The sequence below is a fragment of the Anolis sagrei genome, chromosome 10 (genome assembly GCF_037176765.1).
Source record: "Anolis sagrei isolate rAnoSag1 chromosome 10, rAnoSag1.mat, whole genome shotgun sequence".
NCBI classification, from domain to species: domain Eukaryota; kingdom Metazoa; phylum Chordata; class Lepidosauria; order Squamata; family Dactyloidae; genus Anolis; species Anolis sagrei.
The window spans coordinates 18,988,976-19,010,451 of record NC_090030.1 but is presented as its reverse complement, the minus strand read 5'-3'; the positions used below and the strand labels follow the sequence as shown (position 1 = coordinate 19,010,451).

The following is a 21,476-nucleotide window of genomic DNA, read 5'->3' as shown; positions in this document are numbered from 1 at the left end:
GAATGGGGTTGGACTAGAAGGCCCACGAGGTCTCTTCCAACTCTAGGATTCTATGATTTTAAAAAGACATTCGCCTGGTCTTCAAGGCTGTATCTACACAGTAGAATCAACACGGTTTGACATGGTAAGCCCCTAACTATAGCAGTTTTCTGTGCAAGAAACAGCATTATTATTCAGTTCTTGTGGGTTTTTTCGGGCTATATGGCCATGTTCTAGAGGCATTTCTCCTGATGTTTCGCCTGCATCTATGGCAAGCATCCTCAGAGGTGAGGTCCTCACCTCTGAGGATGCTTGCCATAGATGCAGGCGAAACATCAGTAGAAATGCCTCTAGAACATGGCCATATAGCCCGAAAAAACCCACAAGAACTGAGTGATTCCAGCCATGAAAGCCAGCATTATTATTATTATTATTATTATTATTATTATTATTATTATTATTATTGCAAAGGAAATGCTGTTTTCTACATAGGAAATGCTGCTTTGCTAACAAGTGCAAATGTTGCTCCGATAAAGCCTTGAATTGTGAAAAGGTTCAAAAAACTATAGTTTTTCAAAGGATATGAGTGAAGCCTTCATTGGCTGAATCTGTCCATTTTGTTTTATGTGTCAAAAAATGACAATTTTTTTCTCCTTCATTCCTGCAAGCATTTGGAATTCCTGAAAATTGCCTATCGTGCAGCTTATGGGTCTACATCATGCATGGGCCAATTTGGGCCCTCCAGGTGTTTTGGACTTCAACTCCCACAATTCCTAACAGCCTCAGGCTCTTTCTTTTCCCCCTTCGGCTGCTTAACCCTGAGGCTGTTAGGAATTGTGGGAGTTGAAGTCCAAAACACCTGGAGGGCCCAAGTTTGCCCGTGCCTGGTCTATACTGACCCTGTAATACAGTTCCAAACTGCATTATCTGGGCGTGTAGGTCCAGCCAAAGCGCACCCCAATTGCTGAGCAAAAAGAGTGAATGCTTGCTAAGAAAACCTAATATGGATTCTTTTTGTGTTTGCGTGTGTAGATGTTAGAAATCACCCTACTATTCGTAACACATTAGATGAATACGTGCTTGTTATTGCTATAGCCAAGGGAGTAGATATGACGGCTAATTTTAGCATGCCTTGAGTTGGGGGAATTTGCACTTTCAAGGTATGGAGGGAATAGGGAATTGGAAGATCAATCTTGAACCGTAAGATTTCCCTTCGGAGATTTATTTCTAGGCTAAATTGCAAGATTGAGCTGAGATTAGTTTTCATTTCGAGCACCTTCCAGGCCTAGAAACAGTGACTCTGCCCCACTTTTTTTCCTTCCAAGAAAACTATTTCTTCAAGAACTACTACACTTCAACATGGTGATTGGTGATACTGAACACCGCCATTGCTATTTATGGATATCAATAGTGGCTTGTTGCGTAGCAGAAAATATAGTTTGACATAACTGATATTATAGCCTGAGCATCCCCTATCTAGCAGGCGACAATCCAAAATATGCCTAAATGCAAAATGACTAAGAGAATGAACCCTTTGTCCAAACGTTGGGTGCATCTAGACTGTAAAAATAATGCAATTTGGCCCCACTTTAACCGCCCACACTCAAAGCTGTGAAATCATGGGACTCATCTGCAAGATTCCTGATGCCACACCAAACAACAGCTCCTGTGCCGGCAGGACTGAAGACCGACAGGTCGCAGGTTTGAATCTGGGGAGAGGCGGATGAGCTCCCTCTATCAGCTTCAGCTCTCCATGCGGGGACATGAAAGAAGCCTCCAACAAGGATGGCAAAAAACATCAAAATCATCCGGGCGTCCCCTGGGCAACGTCCTTGCAGACGGCCAATCCTCTCACACCAGAAGTGACTTGCAGTTTCTCAAGTTGCTCCTGACACGACCAAAAAAAAAAAAAAAAAGCTCCCAAGATTCTATAGCATTGAACAATGGCAGTGAAAGTGGTATCAAACTGCATTTGTTCTACAGCAGCGCTTCTCAACCTGGGAGTTATGAGGGGGTGTCAGAGGGGTCACCAAAGACCATCAGAAAACACAGTATTTTCTGTTGGTCATGGGGTTCTGTGTGGGAAGTTTGGCCCAATTCTATTGTTGGCGGGGTTCAGAGTGCTCTCTGATTTTAGGTGAACTATACATTCCAGCAACTACAACTCCCAAATGTCAAGGTCTATTTTCCCCAAACTCCACCAGTGCTAACATTTTGGCTTATTGAGTATTTGTGAACTATAAATATTGAGTGAGTGCGAACTATAAATCCCAGCAACTATAACTCCCAAATGTCAAGGTCTATTTTCCCCAAACACCACCAGTGCTCACATTTTGGCTTATTGGGTATTTGTGCCAAGTTTGGTCCAGATTCCAAAACTCAAAATTAATGCTCTTCCAGTATTTTCTATTGGTCATGGGGTTCTGTGAGGGAAGTTTGGTCCAATTCTGTTGTTGTTGGGGTTCAGAATGCTCTTTGATTTTAGGTGAACTATAAATCCCAGCAACTACAACTCCCAAATGTCAAGGTTTTCCCCAAACTCCACCAGTGCTCACATTTTGGCATATTGAGTATTCATGCCAAGTTTGGTCCAGATCCATCATTGTTTGAGTCCACAGTGCTCTCTGGATGTAGGTGAACTACAACTCCAAAACTCAAGATCAATGCCCACTATGCCCTTCCAGTATTTTCTGTTGGTCATGGGAGTTCTGTGTGCCAAATTTGGTTCAATACTATTGTTGGTGGAGACAGAATGCTCTTTGATTGTAGGTGAACTATAAATCCCAGCAACTCCCAAATGACAAAATCAATCCCCCCTCCAACCCTACCACTATTCAAATATGGGTGTATCGGGTATTTGTGCCAATTTTGATCCAGTGAATAAAAATACATCCAGCATATCAGATATTTACATTACAATTCATAACAGTAGCAAAATTATAATTGTGAAATAGCAACAGAAATAATGTTATGGTTGGGGGTCACCACAACATGAGGAATTGTATTAAGGGGTTGTGGCATTAAGAAGGTTGAGAACCACTGTTCTACAGTGTAGATGCACCCTTTGTTTATGCACAAAAGTATGAAAAACATTGTGTATACCTTCAGGCTGAGTGTGAGTAGTATATGAAGCCTAAGTGACGTCCATGTTTAAACTTGGATTCCATTTCCAAGAGCTCTAGTTATGTACATGTATGCCATATTCTGTAGGGGGAAAATCCAAAATCCTAAGCATTCTAGATAAGATTGACTCAACCTGCATCACCCTGCAGCCATTGTTTTGATTCAAGACTTTTGACTGTTGGTCTGTGATCGTTTTTAAATTCTTCCCTGTTTCCAATTTGGGATCCTTTTCCAAACCATCTTTGCCCAATGAAGACAGTAAGCTTTGAAAGCTACAGCAATGAACTGGGACATATTAGGTTGGCTGAAGAAAGACATTTTAGAAACCAAGAATATTGGATCCATAGATGTTTCTCTCTAACTATGTGGCATATGCATGAACTAAATAATTTGTTCAAGTTGCAAGCACACTAAGTTGTGTTATTGCATATCGCAAGAGGCTGTTTATGAAGGTGAGGAGACAACATGAATTGTCCTCTTCGTTCTATGCACACCTTACAATATTCAATTTCAACGCATTCTTCCTTATGGATGACTTGTACCACCTTGACCACACTCTCCATTGCTTGGCTATGTGTGTGTCAGTCTCTCCCTTCAAAATGCTGGCAGGTAAACAAAAGTGGAACTTAAAACAAAAACTTATTTGTATAATATTACTGTTTGCTTTTCTGCTCACTTTATGTGTGCCTGAATCCTTGTTGGAAGCCTACAGAGACCCTAAGGCACCCTTATCAATAGGGTTTTCTTGGCAAAGGATTGAGATTACCTTGTACAATTTTTATAATTGGCCCCTTCAAACCCAGAAAAATGATACATCCATTTTGGGGGGCCACCACAAAAAGTGTAGAACTTTTCCACTCGTATCTACTCTTTCTTCACATTCTGGATCTAAACTGTTTTTGGGGACATGTATTTTTGAACTTCAAGTCCCCAAACACCCATGATTCTGGGAGGCATAGTCCCCACAAAGTAACATTTCCAGGCTCTGATCCTAATCGGATGGATCTGTCGAATTCCCACCTAGAATACAGTATTGTCCACCAACAAGTCCCATATCCACTACAGTCAGTCTGGAGAACAACGTCCAGATGAATGCAAGTCCATCCTGCATCCCAGGTCCATTTCATTGGGAAAAGCCAGTCTGTCCAAATGGGGACCGGCTCTTGAGATCCAAGTGAGCAAGGAAACCATGCCAGATATGGGAGACCCATGTTTTGAAGGCTGTCTTAGACTGGAATGTATATTTCTGTCTTTCTGGCAAGTTGGATTTTTGCAAATCTGTTGGAAAACAAGTCCATAGAACTTCTTGTGGCATGTGCTACCCTATGTTTGTGGATGAGTATGGATTCTCTTGGGATCCATCCATGAGTTCTAAAATTACACAATCTGTCCTTCAGTTTCCATATCCTGTATTGAAAAGGAGTTATTGGGGAAATGTTTTAAGTTGTATCACATCATCCAGTGTTTAATGCTTGTGTAGCTTCCTTGGACTCCAATGTTCAACTGCAATGTCTTGACTGGTGGTCCACCTGCTTTTATTCACTACTAGAAAGTCTTCAAGGAACCCTCCATTTTACTTCTGTAGATCTTCTGCAATACTTTTGAAATAAAGCAAACAGATGCCTTGAACAATTTTGGAGAATGGTGCAAGATCTCAAAGCACTGACAATATACAGTAAGATCATATATCCATGGGTCAAATGTTGTGTTGAAACCAAACCCACAGCACATCTTAGTTGGAGTTCCTAATAGCAGGTTAAACTTGTGGGATGTGTGGTTACATTCTGAAGGCAAATCATATACTGTGTGTCCTTGGTATTTGCTTGGGTTTGATTTGAAGATCTGCCCTGAATAATCCATTGGTGCTCAAGTCCCATTATTATACAAGGGTGTTATATAAAATGGGAAAAATGATTATTTTAATGTGGTTGGCTGAAATCATGGATGCAGAATCTGGAGACACAGCCGGCTGTCTGTCACCTTCAAGGCCTACTGGGATTCCCACGGACCTAGAGATCTCCTTCATTTCCATGTTCTTCTGAATTAAGCTTCCCCTCATAGATGTCTCCTTGGTGGCCACTTGTGCCTGGTCCCTAAGGAGTTGGGATCCGACCATCCATTTCGACATCCGTGAACTGTGGGATGTTTTCGGTGCTCTCGGGAGATGTGGCAATGGGGGAAATGACATGCTTCAGCCTCAGCAGCATAGTGAAGAGGAGGATGAGCAGGATAGCCAAGAGGGTCAGGAACAACCCAACATACATGTACAGGTTGGAGTATTTATCTGCGGAGGTCACTTCCGTGGTCAGGGTGGGGGGTGGGTGGGCACGGCCACTCAGATTTCCACGGATTCGGAAGTAGGCTTCAGTCATTGCTTATTCAGGTCTTGTCCATGGTCTCTGTGGACTTGGGAGTTCTCTGGTACGTCTTGGATGGTTCCTACAAGATGCTGAAGTCCTCTCCTTACATTGGAAAGTACTCCTCATTGGAAATTTCCATTGCACAGCTTTACCGCAACCGATTCCTCTTGATTTTATGTTATTTCTACCTTTATTTACCTGCAATCTGTCCTGGCTGGAAAAACATATATTTCGCTCCTCCTCTGGAAACAAAAATACATCCAAGGTGGGAAGTGAGTTTCCTGCCAACCGCCTTATGGAGGCAAGATCTGGTTTTTGTTAATTTTGGAAATGCTCTGCTATCTTTATCATAAAGAACTGGTTTAGAAACATATGGAAAGTTCAGGCCTTCTCACTTCCCACATTCAATTGACCCAATTTTCAGCAGAATCGGAACACGTGTTCTTTCTAAAACAGAAGAGAAAAAGGACAATCAGTGATAGTAAATGATGTTATAAGGCAAAGCTACGTAATACGTGACTGCATTTCTGTGTACGAACCCACATGATCTCTCTGATCATCTGGTGAGGCCCTGCTTGCGCTCCCACCTCCTTCGCAGGCATGATTGGTGGGGACGAGGGAGAGGGCCTACTCAGTGTTGGCCCCCCGACTCTGGAACTCACTTCCCAAGGATATCAGACATGTCCCAACTCTGGCAGTCTTTAGGAGGAGCCTGAAAACGTGGTTGTTCCAGTGTGCCTTCCCAAAATAAGGAAAACTCTCAGCAATATGCCCTCAAAATGCACTTTACCATTGATTTAGGACTAACTGCGTTCCCTTATTTCTCTTTGAAAAACCCTATCCCAGTTATATTCTACCTTGTTCATGCCCAGCATTATTTTTTAAATTTTAAATTATTCATTTGGCTCGGCCATAGGTTTTTTAAATGCTTGTGTGCTGCTGTTATTGTTATTGTTTATTTTTGGTTATGTGATTTATATTAATTGTCTTGTATTGATTTTTTGGTATTTGCTGTTGTTTATTGATGTACTGTGGGCTTGGCCTCATGTAAGCTGCACCGAGTCCCTTGGGGAGATGGTAGTGGGGCATAAATAAAGATTATTATTATTATTATTATTATTATTATTATTATTATTATTTGTCTATTGAAAGCTGCATGTAACAGTTCCATAATGATGCTTAGTGGATTTCATATACAGGATGGTCAGGGTGTGTGGGTGATAAACCCACTCTGGGTTTCAGTCTGAACTTCATCCAAGGGGCTTAATTTATGTTACGGATAGAGTTAGGAATATTGGAGAGCTCCTTTAAAGCTGAGAATTGGGCACATTTCTATATGTTGTAGAATTAATGCAGTTTGATAGCACTTAACTACCATGGGCCAATGCTATAGAATCAGTGAGATGTTAGTTTTCCAAAATCTTTCACCTCTCTGCCAATAGTTTTGGTGCCTCGCCAAACTGTAACTCCATATCATTTCCCGTGGGGTCAAACTGCATTAATTCTACAGTGTAGATGTGCTCTAGGATTCTAGGATGCCAGTATCTGAATTCTGGTTCCCAACCTTTGGTCCTTCAGTTGTTTTGGACTTCAACTCCCAGAAATCCCAGCCATTTTACCAGCTGTTAGGAATTATGGGTGCTGAAGTCCAAAATACCTGGAAGACCAAATGTTAGGAACCATTACAGTAAAGGAAAGCCACTGGATAACGTTGGACAGGCAATGGCAAACCTCTTTTGAACACATCTGTCCAGGAAAATGTAGCCACTTTGAATCTCATTGAAAAGAAGAAAGCAGAGAATAAATTTTAATAATCTTATTAATAATAAGGAGTCAACTTGAAGGCAGGTTGTAGCACCAAGTCCTTTTTAATCTATTGATGTACATGAATATTAAAGTATATAAAAAATGAAGAAATGCAAGGATAGAATCAATAGAAGGAGTCCAGTTCCCTGATCCCATCAGTGGCTGAGCCCTGCCTTGAAATTAAACAAACTGCTGTGTCTGCTTATCCATATCTGCAATGCCTTGTTTGAAACTTCAATCCCATACTTTTAAAAGTATTTTTACCTTGCTGCCCTTAAAACAGAACTCACAGCAACACTTACGATTTAATATAAGTAGGAAGGCAGGAATGGAAGATGAACATTACATACAATTCTTACATTCAGGCGCTTCCATTCCAAGCCTGGAAAAGTTACTAAAACTTCCAGAAACTCTGACGGGCACTTGTTATTCTTTTTTTAAAAAGAGGGATTATATCTATCTATATCTATATCAATATCTATATCTATAAAACCTCCCCCCTCCCAGAACTGGAACATATACACTGGTTTCCTTTATCATCACAACAACTCTGCGAAGTAGGCCAGAGTTGTTTTTATTATTATTATTATTATTATTATTATTATTATTATTATTTTGGTGTCAGGAGCAACTTGCGAAACTGCAAGTCGCTCCTGGTGTGAGAGAATTGGCTGTCTGCAAAGACATTGCCCAGGGGATGTCTAGATGTTTTACCATCCTGTGGGAGGCTTCTCTCATGTCCTTGCATGAGAAGCTGGAGCTGACAGCCGGGAGCTGACCCCACTCCCCAGATTCAAACTGCTGACCTTTTGTATTGTTGAAGGCTTTCATGGCTGGAATCACTGGGTTGTTGTAGGTTTTTTCGGGCTATATGGCCATGTTCTAGAGGCATTTCTCCTGACGTTTCGCCTGCATCTATGGCAAGCATCCTCAAAGGTTGTGAGTAGTCCTGCAGCACAAGGGTTTTACCCATTGCACCATCAGGAACTCCTAATAGTTTCATCATAGAGCCAAGACTGGGACCAAGAGCAACCTTCCAGCTTTCAGATGGTCTCCACCTAATGGACCTAGCAAATATATTGCAAACAGAGAGGGAGAATTGGGCTCCCAGAGCAGTAAGGTTGCATAACAAGGCTCTGCTATAGCTAGGCAACTCAGGTAAACATCCAGGCATCATCAACAAGTGTCTGCCTTGACTGTCCCAAAGTGGAGTAAAATAATAACAACAATAGTAATAGTATTGCGGACTAGAGATTATTTATTTATTTACTATATTTGTATACCGCTTTTCTCAGCCCTCAGGTGACTCAAAGCAGTTAATAATTGCAAAATTCAATGCAATAACATAAAACAGTTAAAAATAGTTAAAACAGTAGCGTATTAAAACAATCCATTATACATCAATAAACAGTTGTTCAGTAAACTTGAGTTGTTGATTCAGAGCAGTGAACAGTGCTAAAAACAATGCAATAGATAATATAAAACCTAAAGCCTATAAACATTAAAAAGAAGAATTAAACCAAACACTATTTAAAAATAAACAGCTAACCATTAAAAACCTATTTAAAATACATAAATAGGAAGAGAGGATGCACCCTTCGTTGTTCTGTATAAGAAAACCATAGGAACAGGAAAAACATATTGTCGAAGGCTTTCATGGCCGGAACCACTGGGTTGTAGGTTTTTTCGGGCTATATGGCCATGGTCTTCTCTAGCTCCAGCAGACAAGAGTCCTTTGTCTCACCCTGGTCATTCCACAGATATATAAACCCACTTTCATAGTTCCAACAGACCTCACTACATCTGAGGATGCTTGCCATAGATGCGGGCGAAACGTCAGGAGAGAATGCCTCTAGATCAATGATGGGCAACCTTTTGAGCTTGGTGTGTCAATACTCGCCAAAAAACTGAGCATAACTCGAGTGGGGTGTCTGAGAAAAAAATCCATAATTTCATGATATTTATAGTTTAATAACAAAAATATATTATTGTAATATATAACTGTATTTAATAAACCAAAAACTAATTATTTAACTTACCTGCTTTTTCTATAATGCCATATATCTTGGCATTATAGAAAAATGCTGGTGTAGGAGCCAAGGATGAAATGTCCTTCTTCTCTGTATGCGGCCGCATGCGGCTGTGTGTCATCGAAAATGGCTACGCGTGTCAGTGCTGACACACGTGTCATAGGTTCGCCATCATGGCTCTAGACCATGGCCTTATAGCCCGAAAAAAAGCCCAACAACCTAGGAAAAACCTAGATTTCCTGTGCCGATCAATCTGTGAATCTCAATCAAAAATGACAGCAATAATAAGTGCTACTTGAGGCAGCCGCTTCACTTTGCTCAACGACAAAGCCAACTTTGTCACCAACTTCTTTTCGAAGTTTTCATCCTCTCTGAAACAGGAGGCTTTCTTGCAAGACGCATGAGAGATGTGGCATCCGTCACAAAGTTAAATCAATCTGGAGCGAAACCCTCCGACTTAATAATCAGAAGTTGCAAAATAGACAGGATTTCAAGCCAAAGGCACATAGGTTTCAATCCACAGCTAGGTTCCTAGCATTTGGTATCTCTTCCCTTTAAAAACACCCGCCCACCCACTCCGAAAACAGACACCTTAATGCCTGCTTTGAGAAAATAAAATCTGCTAGGAATATTAGTTTCCCTTCTCCCAGCGACAGATGGTCTCCTTTCTGATTATTGACACACACAAAAAGCACCCCACGATTTGCCTGCGCAGCCTGAGAAGCAAACAAGCGGATTTCGAGATGCACAAACCATTACCTTTCAGAGAAAATGCAGCGCCTGGGGAGCAAGGCTCAGGAAGGTACCTGCAGTGAGACGGCGGGAGGGATGGAGATGTTGTGCTTCGCTCTCTAAAAGCATCTCCCCCAAATTTCGGATTCTCTGGAGGAGCCCAATGACAGTTCAGCTTATGGAGATGGAGACTTTTCGGGCACTGTTGAGACCCTTTGCTTCCTTTCCTAGGCAATCCTATTTAACCCAGGCTCTGGGTGCAAATCCTCTTCTTCAGGCCCAAAGACCAATCTGTCCATCTCCAAAGGAGGACCAAGAGATGCCTTTGCTCCTCTCTCTTCTGTTGCAGGCAGGCAGACTGGACTTGGAGGAAAGAGAGAGAGAGAGATGGCTCTCCAAACTGGATGCTGCTTCTGCTTCTTTAGGAGGGAGAGAAGGAGAAGGCTGCCAATAGACTACTTGCAAAGTTTCTACAAGCCTCTGGGTTATTTTCTTTTAACTCCTTCGATACCACGGCCTTGAAAGGCTCACTCATTTCTCAGTTAGGAAGCCAGATGCAAAGGCAAGATTTAGAATGGGAGCTCATGTTTCGACTTGGTACAGGTTCGAGAATCTAAGGCCAGATGCAGAATGGCAATATATGAAGGGCTTTGTGGCAAATTGACACTGAATGCCGCCCAGCGTCTACACCAGTGGTCAGGCCCGTAGCCAGGATTTCATTTCGGGGGGGGGGGGGGGGGGCTGAATTTTTTTCAGGGGGGTTTCGGGGGGGCTGAGTTTCGGGGGGGGGGCTGGCTGAGTCTGAGTGAAAGAGGGTCTAGCCTAGCAAACCTTTTGTATCATTACCCCAATACCCCCATGCATATGGGATATATTGAGTATGGTTATCAGATCATGATATGAATAAACATAACAGTTTAAATAATGCACCATTAAGGCCTTTTCGCGAACCACCATGAGAATTTCGGGGGGGGGGGGGGCAGAAGCCCCCCGAGGCCCCCCCCCCCCCCCCGGCTACATGCCTGCCAGTGGTTCTCAACCGTCCTAATGCCACGATCCCTTAATACAGTTCCTCATGTTGTGGTGACCCCCAACCATAACATTATTTTTGTTTCTAATGCATAACTCTAATTTTATTTATTTATTTATTTATTTAAAATACAGAAATAAATATTTATTTATTTACGACATTTATATGCAGCCCTTCTCACCCCGAAACGGATTCAATTTTGCCACTGTTATGAATTGTAATGTTATTATCTGATATGCAGGATGCATTTTCATTCCCTGGATCAAATTTGGCACAAGTTTGAATACTGGAGGGTTTGGAGGAAGATTGATTTTGTCATTTGGGAGTTGTAGTTGCTGGGATTTATAGTTCACCTACAATCAAAGAGCATTTTGGACTCCACCAATGATGGAATTTAACCCAATTCAGCACACAGAATTCTCATGACCAACAGAAAATACTGGAAGGGTTTGGTGGGCATTGACCTTGAGTCTTGGAGTTGTAGTTCACCTACATCTAGAGAGCACTGTGATGGATCTGTGATGGGTGAGAAAGCAATGTAATGTATCTGAAAGGAGGATCAGATGGGACAAAAACAATGGGGTTTAATGCACTAGGGGATAGAATAAAGTGCTACTGAGGATATTTTATGTAGGGTTTGGTAAAGGTCGGGGATTAATTATTCATTGTATTCTCCAAGGCTTTCATGGCTGGAATCACTGGGTTGTTGTAGGTTTTTGGGCTATATGGCCATGTTCTAGATTAGAAGCATTCTCTCCTGACATTTCACCTGCATCTATAGGAGCCCCCGATGGCGCAGAGGGTTAAACCCCTGTGCCGGCAGGACTGAAGACCCACAGGTCGCTGTTTTGAATCCAGGGAGGGAGCGGATGAGCCCCCTCTGTCAGCTCCAGCTCCTCATGTGGGGACATGAGAGAAGCCTCCCACAAGGATGGTAAAAGATCAAAACATTCTGGTGTCCCCAGGGCAATGTCCTTGCAGACGGCCAATTCTCTCACACCAGAAACGACTTGCAGTTTCTCAAGTCGCTCCTGACACGACCAAAACCTGCATCTATAGCAAGCATCCTCAGTACATCCGACAATATATATGTATGCATATTTCTTGCGCATCTATAATTAGCAGGCATGGCCACATAGCCTCTGGGCCTTCCCTCATCTGCTTCAAAAGTGGTGTTGTTCAAGCCTTCATTGAAAAAAATGACCTGTGTGGGAGATGTTTGTGCGCCAGATCAAGAGGCCTCCCTGGGCTAATGAGAATGCTGTGTGTTGCTCTCTCAAGTGAGAATCACAAGGTTCCAAAACACTTTTATCCTCAGAGCTGTAAATGCATCTGCGGTAAACAAGCCTTCCTCTTCCTGGGCAGAGCGCAAGCGGGGAAAACCCCGAGGCTCAGAAACCTGGCTGGGACCCAGGGATATTTCCTTCCCCTTCCTGCAAAAAACAACCCCTGCCCATGTTGAGATGAATGATGCAAAGCAAACAAAGGGGTGCATCTCCATTGTGGAATGAATGCAGTTTGACACCACTTGGCTCAATGCAATCCTGGGAGTTGTTGGTTTACAACCAAAACCAAAGGTCTTTATGCCAAAGAATGTTGGTGCCTCATCAAACTACATAGCCCATTATTGAGCCATGGCAATTGAAATGGTACCAAATGGCACTCATGCTGTAGATATACACCACCCAAAAAAGTCTTCCACAATTCACATATACATACGGCTGCCTCCCACAGTACCCTGGGATTTGTAGTTTGGTGAGGCACTAGAACAGGGATCCTCAAACTTTTTGAACAGAGGGCCAGGTCACAGTCCCTCAAAAACTGTTGGAGCGCCGGATTATAATTTGAAAGAAAAAAAAAAGATGAATGAATTCCTACGCACACTGTAATATCTTATTTCTAGTGCAAAAAACCACTTAAAAACAATACAATAATTAAAATGAAGAACAATTTTAACAAATATAAACTTATTAGTATTTCAATGGGAAGTGTGGGCCTGCTGTTGGCTGATGAGATAGGATTGTTGTTGTTGTTGTTGTTGTTGTGCCCTTTCAAGTAGTTTCAGACTTAGGTTAACCCTGAGCCAGGGCCAGATAAATGACCTTGGAGGGCCGTATCCGGCCCCCGGGCCTTAGTTTGAGGACCCCTGCACTAGAACTTCAAAGTGGGCAATTCTAAACACCTATAGAAACATAGAAAGGGCCCCCTGGTGGTGCATCAGGTTAAACCACTGAGCTGCTGAACTTGCTGACCGAAAAGTTGGCAGTTTGAATCTGGAGAGCGGGGTGAGTTCCCACTGTTAGGTCCAGCTTCTGCCAACCTAACAGTTTGAAAACATGCAAATGTGACAAGATCAATAGGTACCTATTCTGCGGGAAGGAAACGGCACTCTATGCAGTCATGCTGGCCACATGACCTTGGAGGCGTCTATAGACAACACCAAATCTTCGGCTTAGAATTGGAGATGAGCACCAACCCCCAGAGTTGGACACGATAGACTTAATGTCAGGGGTTATTATCACGGGGTGTCTGCGCCCTACACCACTGGAGAAATTACACTGCTTAGCCGGTATTGCACCACCTGACATCCGCCGGGAAGTGGCAGCCAATAGTGAAAGGACCAAGGCAGAGACATCTCCAGCTCATCCCCTGTTTGGGTATCAGCCAGTACGTCAACGACTTAAATCTAGACATAGTTTCCTAAGATCTACAGAGACACTCGCTGGAACACCTCAGCAGGCGAGAGTCCAAGGGTGGCAGGCTCAGGCCCAGCACCTCAACCAATGGCTGATACCAAGTGAGGGACTCCCCTCTGGGCACACAGAAGACTGGGCGACTTGGAAGGCGCTGAACAGACTGCGCTCTGGCACCACGAGATGCAGAGCCAACCTCAAGAAATGGGGCTGCAAAGTGGAATCCTCGACATGCGAGTGCGGAGAGGAGCAAACCACTGACCACCTGCTGCAATGCAACCTGAGCCCTGCCACATGCACAAGGGAGGACCTTCTTGCAGCAACACCAGAAGCACTCCAAGTGGCCAGATACTGGTCAAAGGACATTTAACCAACTACCAAACTCACAAGTTTTGTATTTTTCTATTTGTTTGCTTTGTTCTGTTAGAAATGTAATATAATGGACTGGTTGCTCTGACACGACAAATACAAATAATGTCAGGGGAAACCTTTACCTTCACTTACAACAGTGATCCTCAGCCTTCCTAATGCCACAACCCCATACAGTTCCTAATGTTGTGGTGACCCCCAACCATAAAATTATTTTCATTGCTATTTCATAACTGTAACTTTGTTACTGTTATGAATCGTAATGTAAATTCTGATTTGCAAGATGTATTTTCATTCATTCAACCAAATTTCGCACAAATACCTGCTACACCCAAATTTGAATCCTGTTGGAGTGGGGGGTAGGGGCTTACTGATTTTGTCATTTGGGAGTTGTAGTTGCTGGGATTTATAGTTCACCTACAATCAAAGAGCATTCTGAACACCACCAATGATGGAATTGAATCAATCTTGGCACATGGAACTCCCATGACCAACAGCAAATACTGAAAAGGTTTGGTGGGCATTGACCTTGAGTTTGGGAGTTGTCGTTCACCTACACCCAGAGAGCACTGTGGACTCCAACAATTATGGGTCTGGACCAAACTTGTCATGAGTACTCAATATGCCCAAATGTGAACACTGGTGGAGTTTAGGGGGAAATAGACCTTAACAGTGGAGTTGTAGGTTCTGGGATGTATAGTTCACCTGCAATCTAAAAAGCACTCTGAACTCCACCAATGATGAACCCAGAACTTAAACTTGGAACACAGAACCCCATGACTAACTTAATCTACCCAAAGTTTTTGAAGTGATTTATAGGAGTTGCAGTTCACCTACATCCAGAAAACACGAGCACAAACAATGATGGATCTGGAGCAAACTTGGCATACATACACAATATGCCCAAATTTGAACACTGGTGGGTTTTGAGTGGAATTGGTCTTGACATTTTGGAGTTGTAGTTCCTGGGATTTATAGTTCACCTACAATCAAAGAGCATTCTGAACCTCACCAATGATAGAATTGTGCCAAACTTCCCATACAGAACCCTCACAACCAACAGAAAATACAACCAACAGAAAAAACTTCCCATACAGAACCCTCACAACCAACAGAAAATACTGTGTTTTCTGATCGTCTTTGGCAACCTCTTTGACACTCCTTCGTGACCCCCTCAGGGGTCCCAACCCTTCCCCCCCCCCCCTCCCAGGTTGAGAAACGCTGACTTAGAGAAACTACACTACCCAGGAATCCACAGAACAAAGCCATGGAGCTAAAGGAGAACCGATGAGTCTTCATGGGTGCCATTTGGCAACTGGTGCTCCAAGGTTGTATCTCCAAAATAAGTTCTGCAAATTGGGAAGCTCTTTCACAGTTCGGACTAAAAGCAGGAGCGGATTCACTGCCCTGCTGCCATGAAGCCACCGTCCACCATTGCTTCAATGGAGGGTACAGAGAGTAACGAATGAAGCTCATTGAACTTCTATACCACAAAGTGCTCAGCATTGCTACGCAATTCATGGGACGAAAACGGAGCGGCTTTGTTTTGTCAGGAATGCATCAAAGGGGCTAAGTTTAGCACTCCTCATGCCACAAAGACGAGGCAAAGAGAAACCCGGAGGGCTTGTCTTCTTATTTTTAAAAATATTCCCCAATTATGCTGCAATCACATGAGAAGCAGATGGGGCTAGAAACACATGAAAGTGGCCCATAATAAGGAGATGGGGAAACATCGGTCTCATTGTGAACCCTGCCACTGGTTCGCTTTCTTGCTGATTCGGGGGAAGTTATTTGCAAGGACATTCCCATAATTTCAGAATGAATTGTTGACAAACCTGCAAATGTCAGGGACTCTTTTAGAAGAAGGAAAGTCTGCTTTGAGGATCATCGCTAAAATATTCATGCAGAGGCCATTTAAACTAGGGGATTATAGTGTTATGATTCCACTTTCATTGCTATGGTTCCCATCCTATGCAATCTTGGGTTTAGGAAGGGTGATTTCCCTCATGTTTAGGCGGAATCCCTTTCCCTGGAGTTTGAATCCATTGCTTCATTGCATCCTTATCTCAGGAGCAGTAGAAAACAAGCTTGACCCTTTCTCGTCAATGGGACATCCTTTCCAATATATTTTTTATTTATCATGTCAGAAGCGAATTGATAATGTATAGAAAAACCACAAACAAAGTTAAAAACTTGGCATTTTACTTACTTACTTAGGACATTAAGTTAGGACATTAAGATCGTCCGGGGAGGACCTGCTCTTGATCCCGCCAGCCTCACAAGCACGGCTGGCGAGGATGAGAGACAGGGCCTTCTCAATGGTGGCCCCTCGGCTGTGGAACGCCCTTCCCGCAGATATTAGATTGGCCCCCTCCCTGCTGGCGTTCAGGAGAAGAGTGAAGACCTGGCTCTTTGAACAGGCGTTTAATTAAGCAGTGCAATTAATTGAGTGATCATGGAACATGGAATAACGGACAAGGAAATCGGATTATGACTTTGAGATGAGACGTGATGGATTAGTTATATAGATGTATTGATGTTATATTGATGTATTAATGTATTTTTATATTGATTTAGTTGCTTTGGTTACTGTTTTAAATGCTGATGTTGTGCACTTTGTATACTGATTGGTTGTAAACCGCTCTGAGTCGCCTACGGGCTGAGAGAGAGCGGTATACAAATGAAGTAAATAAATAAATAAATACTTACTTAGGTGATCCCTCGTAGTCCGAGGATGATGGTCCTCCAAGTGTAGTATCCTGGCAGTTGGTCCGTAGGTGACTGTGGAGCCCTATTCTTGATCTGCATCCACAGCGAGGGCATTGGTTTCCAGATGGAAGGCGGTCCCGGTTGGGGTTGGCTTGACACGGCTTCCTCTTGGCACGTTTTTCTCTTTCGCCCTCCGTTCATGCCTCTTCAAATTCTGCAGCACTGCTGGTCACAGCTGACCTCCAACTAGAGTACTCAAGGGCCAGGGCTTCCCAGTTCTCAGTGTCTATGCCAGAGTTTTTAAGGTTGACTTTGAACCCATCTTTAAATCTCTTTTCTTGTCCACCAACATTCCGTTTTCCATTCTTGAGTCTGGAGTAGAGCAACTGCTTTGGGAGACGGTGGTCGAGCATCTGGACAACATGGCCAGTCTAGCGGAGTTCATGGTGGAGGACCATCACTTCAATGCTGGTGGTCTTTGCTTCTTCCAGCATGCTGATATTTGTTCGCTTGTCTTCCCAAGAGATTTGCAGGATTTTTCGGAGGCAGCTCTGATGGAATCGTTCCAGGCATTATACTAAATGTCCTTTGACCAGAAGCTGGCCACTTTGAGTACCACTAGTGTCACTGTAAGAAGGGTCCTCCATTGTGCATGTGGCAGGGCTCAGACTGCATTGTAGTAAGTGGTCTGTGGTTTGCTCTTCTCCACACTCACATGTCATGGACTCCACTCTGTTTCCCCATTTCTTAAAGTTGGCTCCGCACCTTATGGTCCCAAAACACAGCCTGTTCAGTGCCTTCCAGCTCACTCAGTCTTCTGTGTGCCCAGGAGGGAGTTTCTCATCCATTATCAGCCACTGATTGAGGTACCGGGTTTTAGCCTGCCTCTTTTGGACTCTCGCTTGCTCAGCATCTTTTTGAGTATCTCTCTAGTTCTTAGAAAGTTATTGTTGCACTCCAGGATAGAAATAACCCTCTGACTTTAAAAACACCACATGTTGAGTAGAAAAACAATCCTCTTTTATTAAAGTTAAGTAAAAAAACAGTAAGGTAAAAACATATGCTTTAAGGAAGCAGATAAATCCAAATAAGGCAGAAAGATAAGCAAGAACAAAGTATTCCAAGGCAGGGTTCAGCAAAGTTCAAAAGCAAATCCAAACAAGGAAGAGACAAGGAATCAAACCATGAACCAACATCTTTAACATGAATCTTCCAAGCAAAGCTTTCATAGAACAAGAACCAGGACTTAACAGGATTCTAAAACGATGCTTCATCTAACAAGTTTTTCTCTTGGTGAGTACTTTATATCCCAACACTCAGAAACTGGTTTCACTTTCCTCGCCTATCGCTCCTCGCCCAGAGGAAAGGCTAAGCTTGGCTAAGCTGTCTATTTTGGCTAAACTCCAGCCGTCTATCTGTGTGCTCATTATCTTGCTTATTATTTTCTCCAGGTGTCAAGTGGTGAAGGACCAGGAGACCCCTGTGCAAAGTGTAGTTTCCCATGAGAATGTCCCTGAAGGGAGTGCAATAGATAGGATTCCCAGGATTTGGGGCTTGAAAACCACTGGGCACCTGGCCCAGCTGCAAACTTAATGAGCAAATAGATAGGAGGCAGGAGATTAGTCAAAACAGGCAGACCTAACAGTGCTTTCGGCGGTCTGCTAGGCTTCGACAGAAAAAGATAAGGGGATCTCAAGTAAAACAAAATCAATTCCTGGATGCATGGAATAGCTTAACAAAGGGATAAAAGTTCCATGTATGGGTAATATAGTCAGATGAAGCATCGTTGGAATCAAGTGTAGTTCTCGTCCTTTGTTTCATGGAAGCTTTGCTTGGAAGATTCTTGTCAAAGTATTTCTTGTTCATGGTTTGGACTCTTGGAATGTATGAATGCCTACTCATGCCTTGGATTAATATTTCCTGTTTTTCCTGAATTATATTAAAGAAGTGTGGACTTCGTTTTTATGGACTTTGCTGAACTTTACCCTGGACTATTTTTGCTCCTGCTTATAATTATTACCTAATTGGATTTACCTATTTCTTTTAAGTGCTTTTTACTTGTTGCTTTTTAATTATCATCAATAAAATGATTGTTTTCCAATCAACGGTGTGGTGTTTACTGTCAGAGGGCATTTTCTGTCCTGAAGTGCAACCGTTTCCAACAGACCTCACAACCTCTGAGGTTGGCTGCCATAGATGTGGAAGAAACGTCAGGAGAGAATGCTCCTGGAACATGGCCATATAGACTCACAGCAACCCAGTGATTCCAGCCACAAAAGCCTTCGATAACACATCAGACTTATAGGAATTTTAGGATGCATCTCCACTGCAGAATGAATGTGGTTTGATACCATGCTTCAGTGCTATGAGATTATGGGATTTGTAGCTTACTAGGGTATCAAGAGAAGCATGAAATGCATACACAAGTCTACAAAGGCACAACAGCACAGCCTTTCAGTATATCTCCAAAGTGCGATGGGTAATCAACAGGATACATATTTGACAGGCGTTTCTAAGGAATGTTTGTTCAGGATCCATTTGGCCAGAGCTCTCGTGTTGTCCTTTCATGCTTATTGTCAATTATTCCCTTTTGAAAGCACCCCCCCCCCCCACCCAAGCCCTTAGCGAATGACAACCAGAATATTCAGGACTTGACTGGTTTCAGACCCATCGGGTTTCCTGTGACCTTTGGTGTGACCCATCCGCCAACCCCAAAGGGATGTCAAATCATACCAGGAAACTTCTCGAAGGAAAGCTGGCTCTTTGACTGTCCCATTGTCCTGGGATCATGAGGCTGGGTGGACTCTGAAGGGAGTTCACAGTGATCCTTTCTTCCCCTGTTTTGCTTGACTCACTTCTGGCAAATAGCATATGATTTTATTCTGAATATGCCTTTTATATCCAGGCTGCAAAAAATAGTGACGTCGGAGAAGTATTTCATCTGGAGGGCAAATCTGGTAGAGAATTGATAATGGCTGGATGCAATGGAAGATGTCATTGGGTTCTTGCCCAATTTCTGTAGAAAGTTCGACATATTTTCACCACTGCTTTCTCTCACCATTCTCCCAAGGAATTCAGGCCCTGGAATCTTGAGAGTTAAGTCTTCTGTGTCAAACTACAACTCCCAAGATTCCATAGCCTTGAACCATGGCAGTTAAAGTGGGGTAAAACTGCATTCATTCTACAGTGTAGAAGCACTCATCTTTATTCTTCATTGATGGAGCCCCCAGTGGTGCAGTGGGTTGAACTACTGAGTTGCTGATCAAAAGGTCACAGGTTTGAATCCGGGGAGCAGGGTGAGCTTTTGCTGTTAGCCCCAGCTTCTGCCAACCTAGTAGTTCAAAAACATGCAAATGTGAGTAGATCAATAGGTACCTTCTCACCCCGAAGGGGACTCAGAGCAGGTTACAAGATATATATATACATCTATATATATAAATCTGTAAGGGGCATCCAACGGGACAGCAAAACTCAAAAAAACCCCAACGAAAATTAACCAAAATTCCTATGCACATACCTCAACCCACAAGGTACAAACGTATCGAATCAAAATAAAAAACAACACAACAACACATTCACAAAATGACAAAACAACTGAGCATGCGCAATGGCGCAAGGTCCCCGGCGCACACACATGGCCAAACGGCCAACGCACCCTCCGCACCTCCCTCCCTCTGCCGAAGCCCCGCCCACACCCACCGATGCCCCGCCCATGCATGCCTCCTCCTCCTCCTCCCACCCCCCTACGTTGAAGCTGCTGGGATTTATAGTTTACCTATAATCAAAGCATTCTGAACTCCACCAACGACAGAATTAAACCAAACGTGGCACACAGGACTCCCAAGACCCAACATAAAGCACGAGAAGGGTTTGGTAAGCAATGGGAAGGAAGAAAGGAAGGAGGGAAGGCAGGAAAGAAAGAGGTACCGAAGGAAGGAAGAAGAGAAAGTAGAAAGGAAAGGAAAATAAAAGGAAGGAAAGGCAGGAAAGAGGTAAAGAAGGAAGGAGAAAAGGAAATAAAAAATGAAAGAAGGAAGGAAACATGGAGGGAAGAAAGGAGGCAAAGGAAGAAAGGGGGAGGTAATGAAGGAAAGAGAGAAGGATGAAACCAAGGAGCGAAAGAAGGAAAGAAAGAAAAAAAGAAAGAGGTAGAGAAGGAAGAAAGGAGAGAAAGGGGGAGAAAAAGGGGGAAGGAATAGGTAGGTACCTCTCTTTCATAATACTCCAGATATCTACCTCTACTTTGAAAAGATTTACTATAGGCCACAGCAACGCGTGGCACGGTACAGCTAGTATAATATATTATATTATTAGCATAGTGCAATATCAGGATTATATATTACTATATTGTACTTTACCATTATATTGTAATACTAGCCGTCCCCTCGGACGGCAAGGTAACAACTCTCCATGCAGCCATGCTGGCCACATGACCTTGGAGGTGTCTACAGACAACGCTGGCTCTTCGACTTCGAAATGGACATGAGCACCACATCCCAGTCAGACGCGACTGGACTTAATGTCAGGGGAAACCTTTAACTTAATCCTAATAAATCATGCAGTAGGTACCACACTGGCGGGAAGATAATGGTGCTTCAAAAGCAGGTATTCTACTCCCAGCTCAAGAATGGAAAACAGAATGTTG

At 43.1% G+C, this 21,476-nt stretch overlaps 1 protein-coding gene across 2 annotated transcripts; it reads right to left on the bottom strand.

Annotated features, from left to right (window-relative positions):
- Window positions 1-1,884: 1,884 nt before the first annotated feature.
- SERTM2 (serine rich and transmembrane domain containing 2) lies at window positions 1,885-10,480 on the bottom strand. 2 transcript variants are annotated; one of them, XM_060756190.2, is made up of 2 exons: window positions 10,058-10,480; window positions 1,885-5,909 (listed from the first exon to the last, which is right to left on the bottom strand). In XM_060756190.2, exon 2 carries the CDS (start codon window positions 5,472-5,474, stop codon window positions 5,196-5,198), a length of 279 nt encoding a protein of 92 aa, XP_060612173.1. In that variant the 5' UTR covers window positions 5,475-5,909; window positions 10,058-10,480; the 3' UTR covers window positions 1,885-5,195. The 2 variants fall into 2 exon arrangements, with proteins under 2 accessions (XP_060612173.1, XP_060612174.1); XM_060756191.2 differs by having other exon boundaries at window positions 10,105-10,480.
- Between the last annotated feature and the right edge of the window lie 10,996 nt (window positions 10,481-21,476).

Excerpts from the sequence above, each read along its gene's own strand:
- SERTM2 (XM_060756190.2), bottom strand. The coding sequence starts at position 5,474 with ATGACTGAAGCCTACTTCCGAATCCGTGGAAATCTGAGTGGCCGTGCC.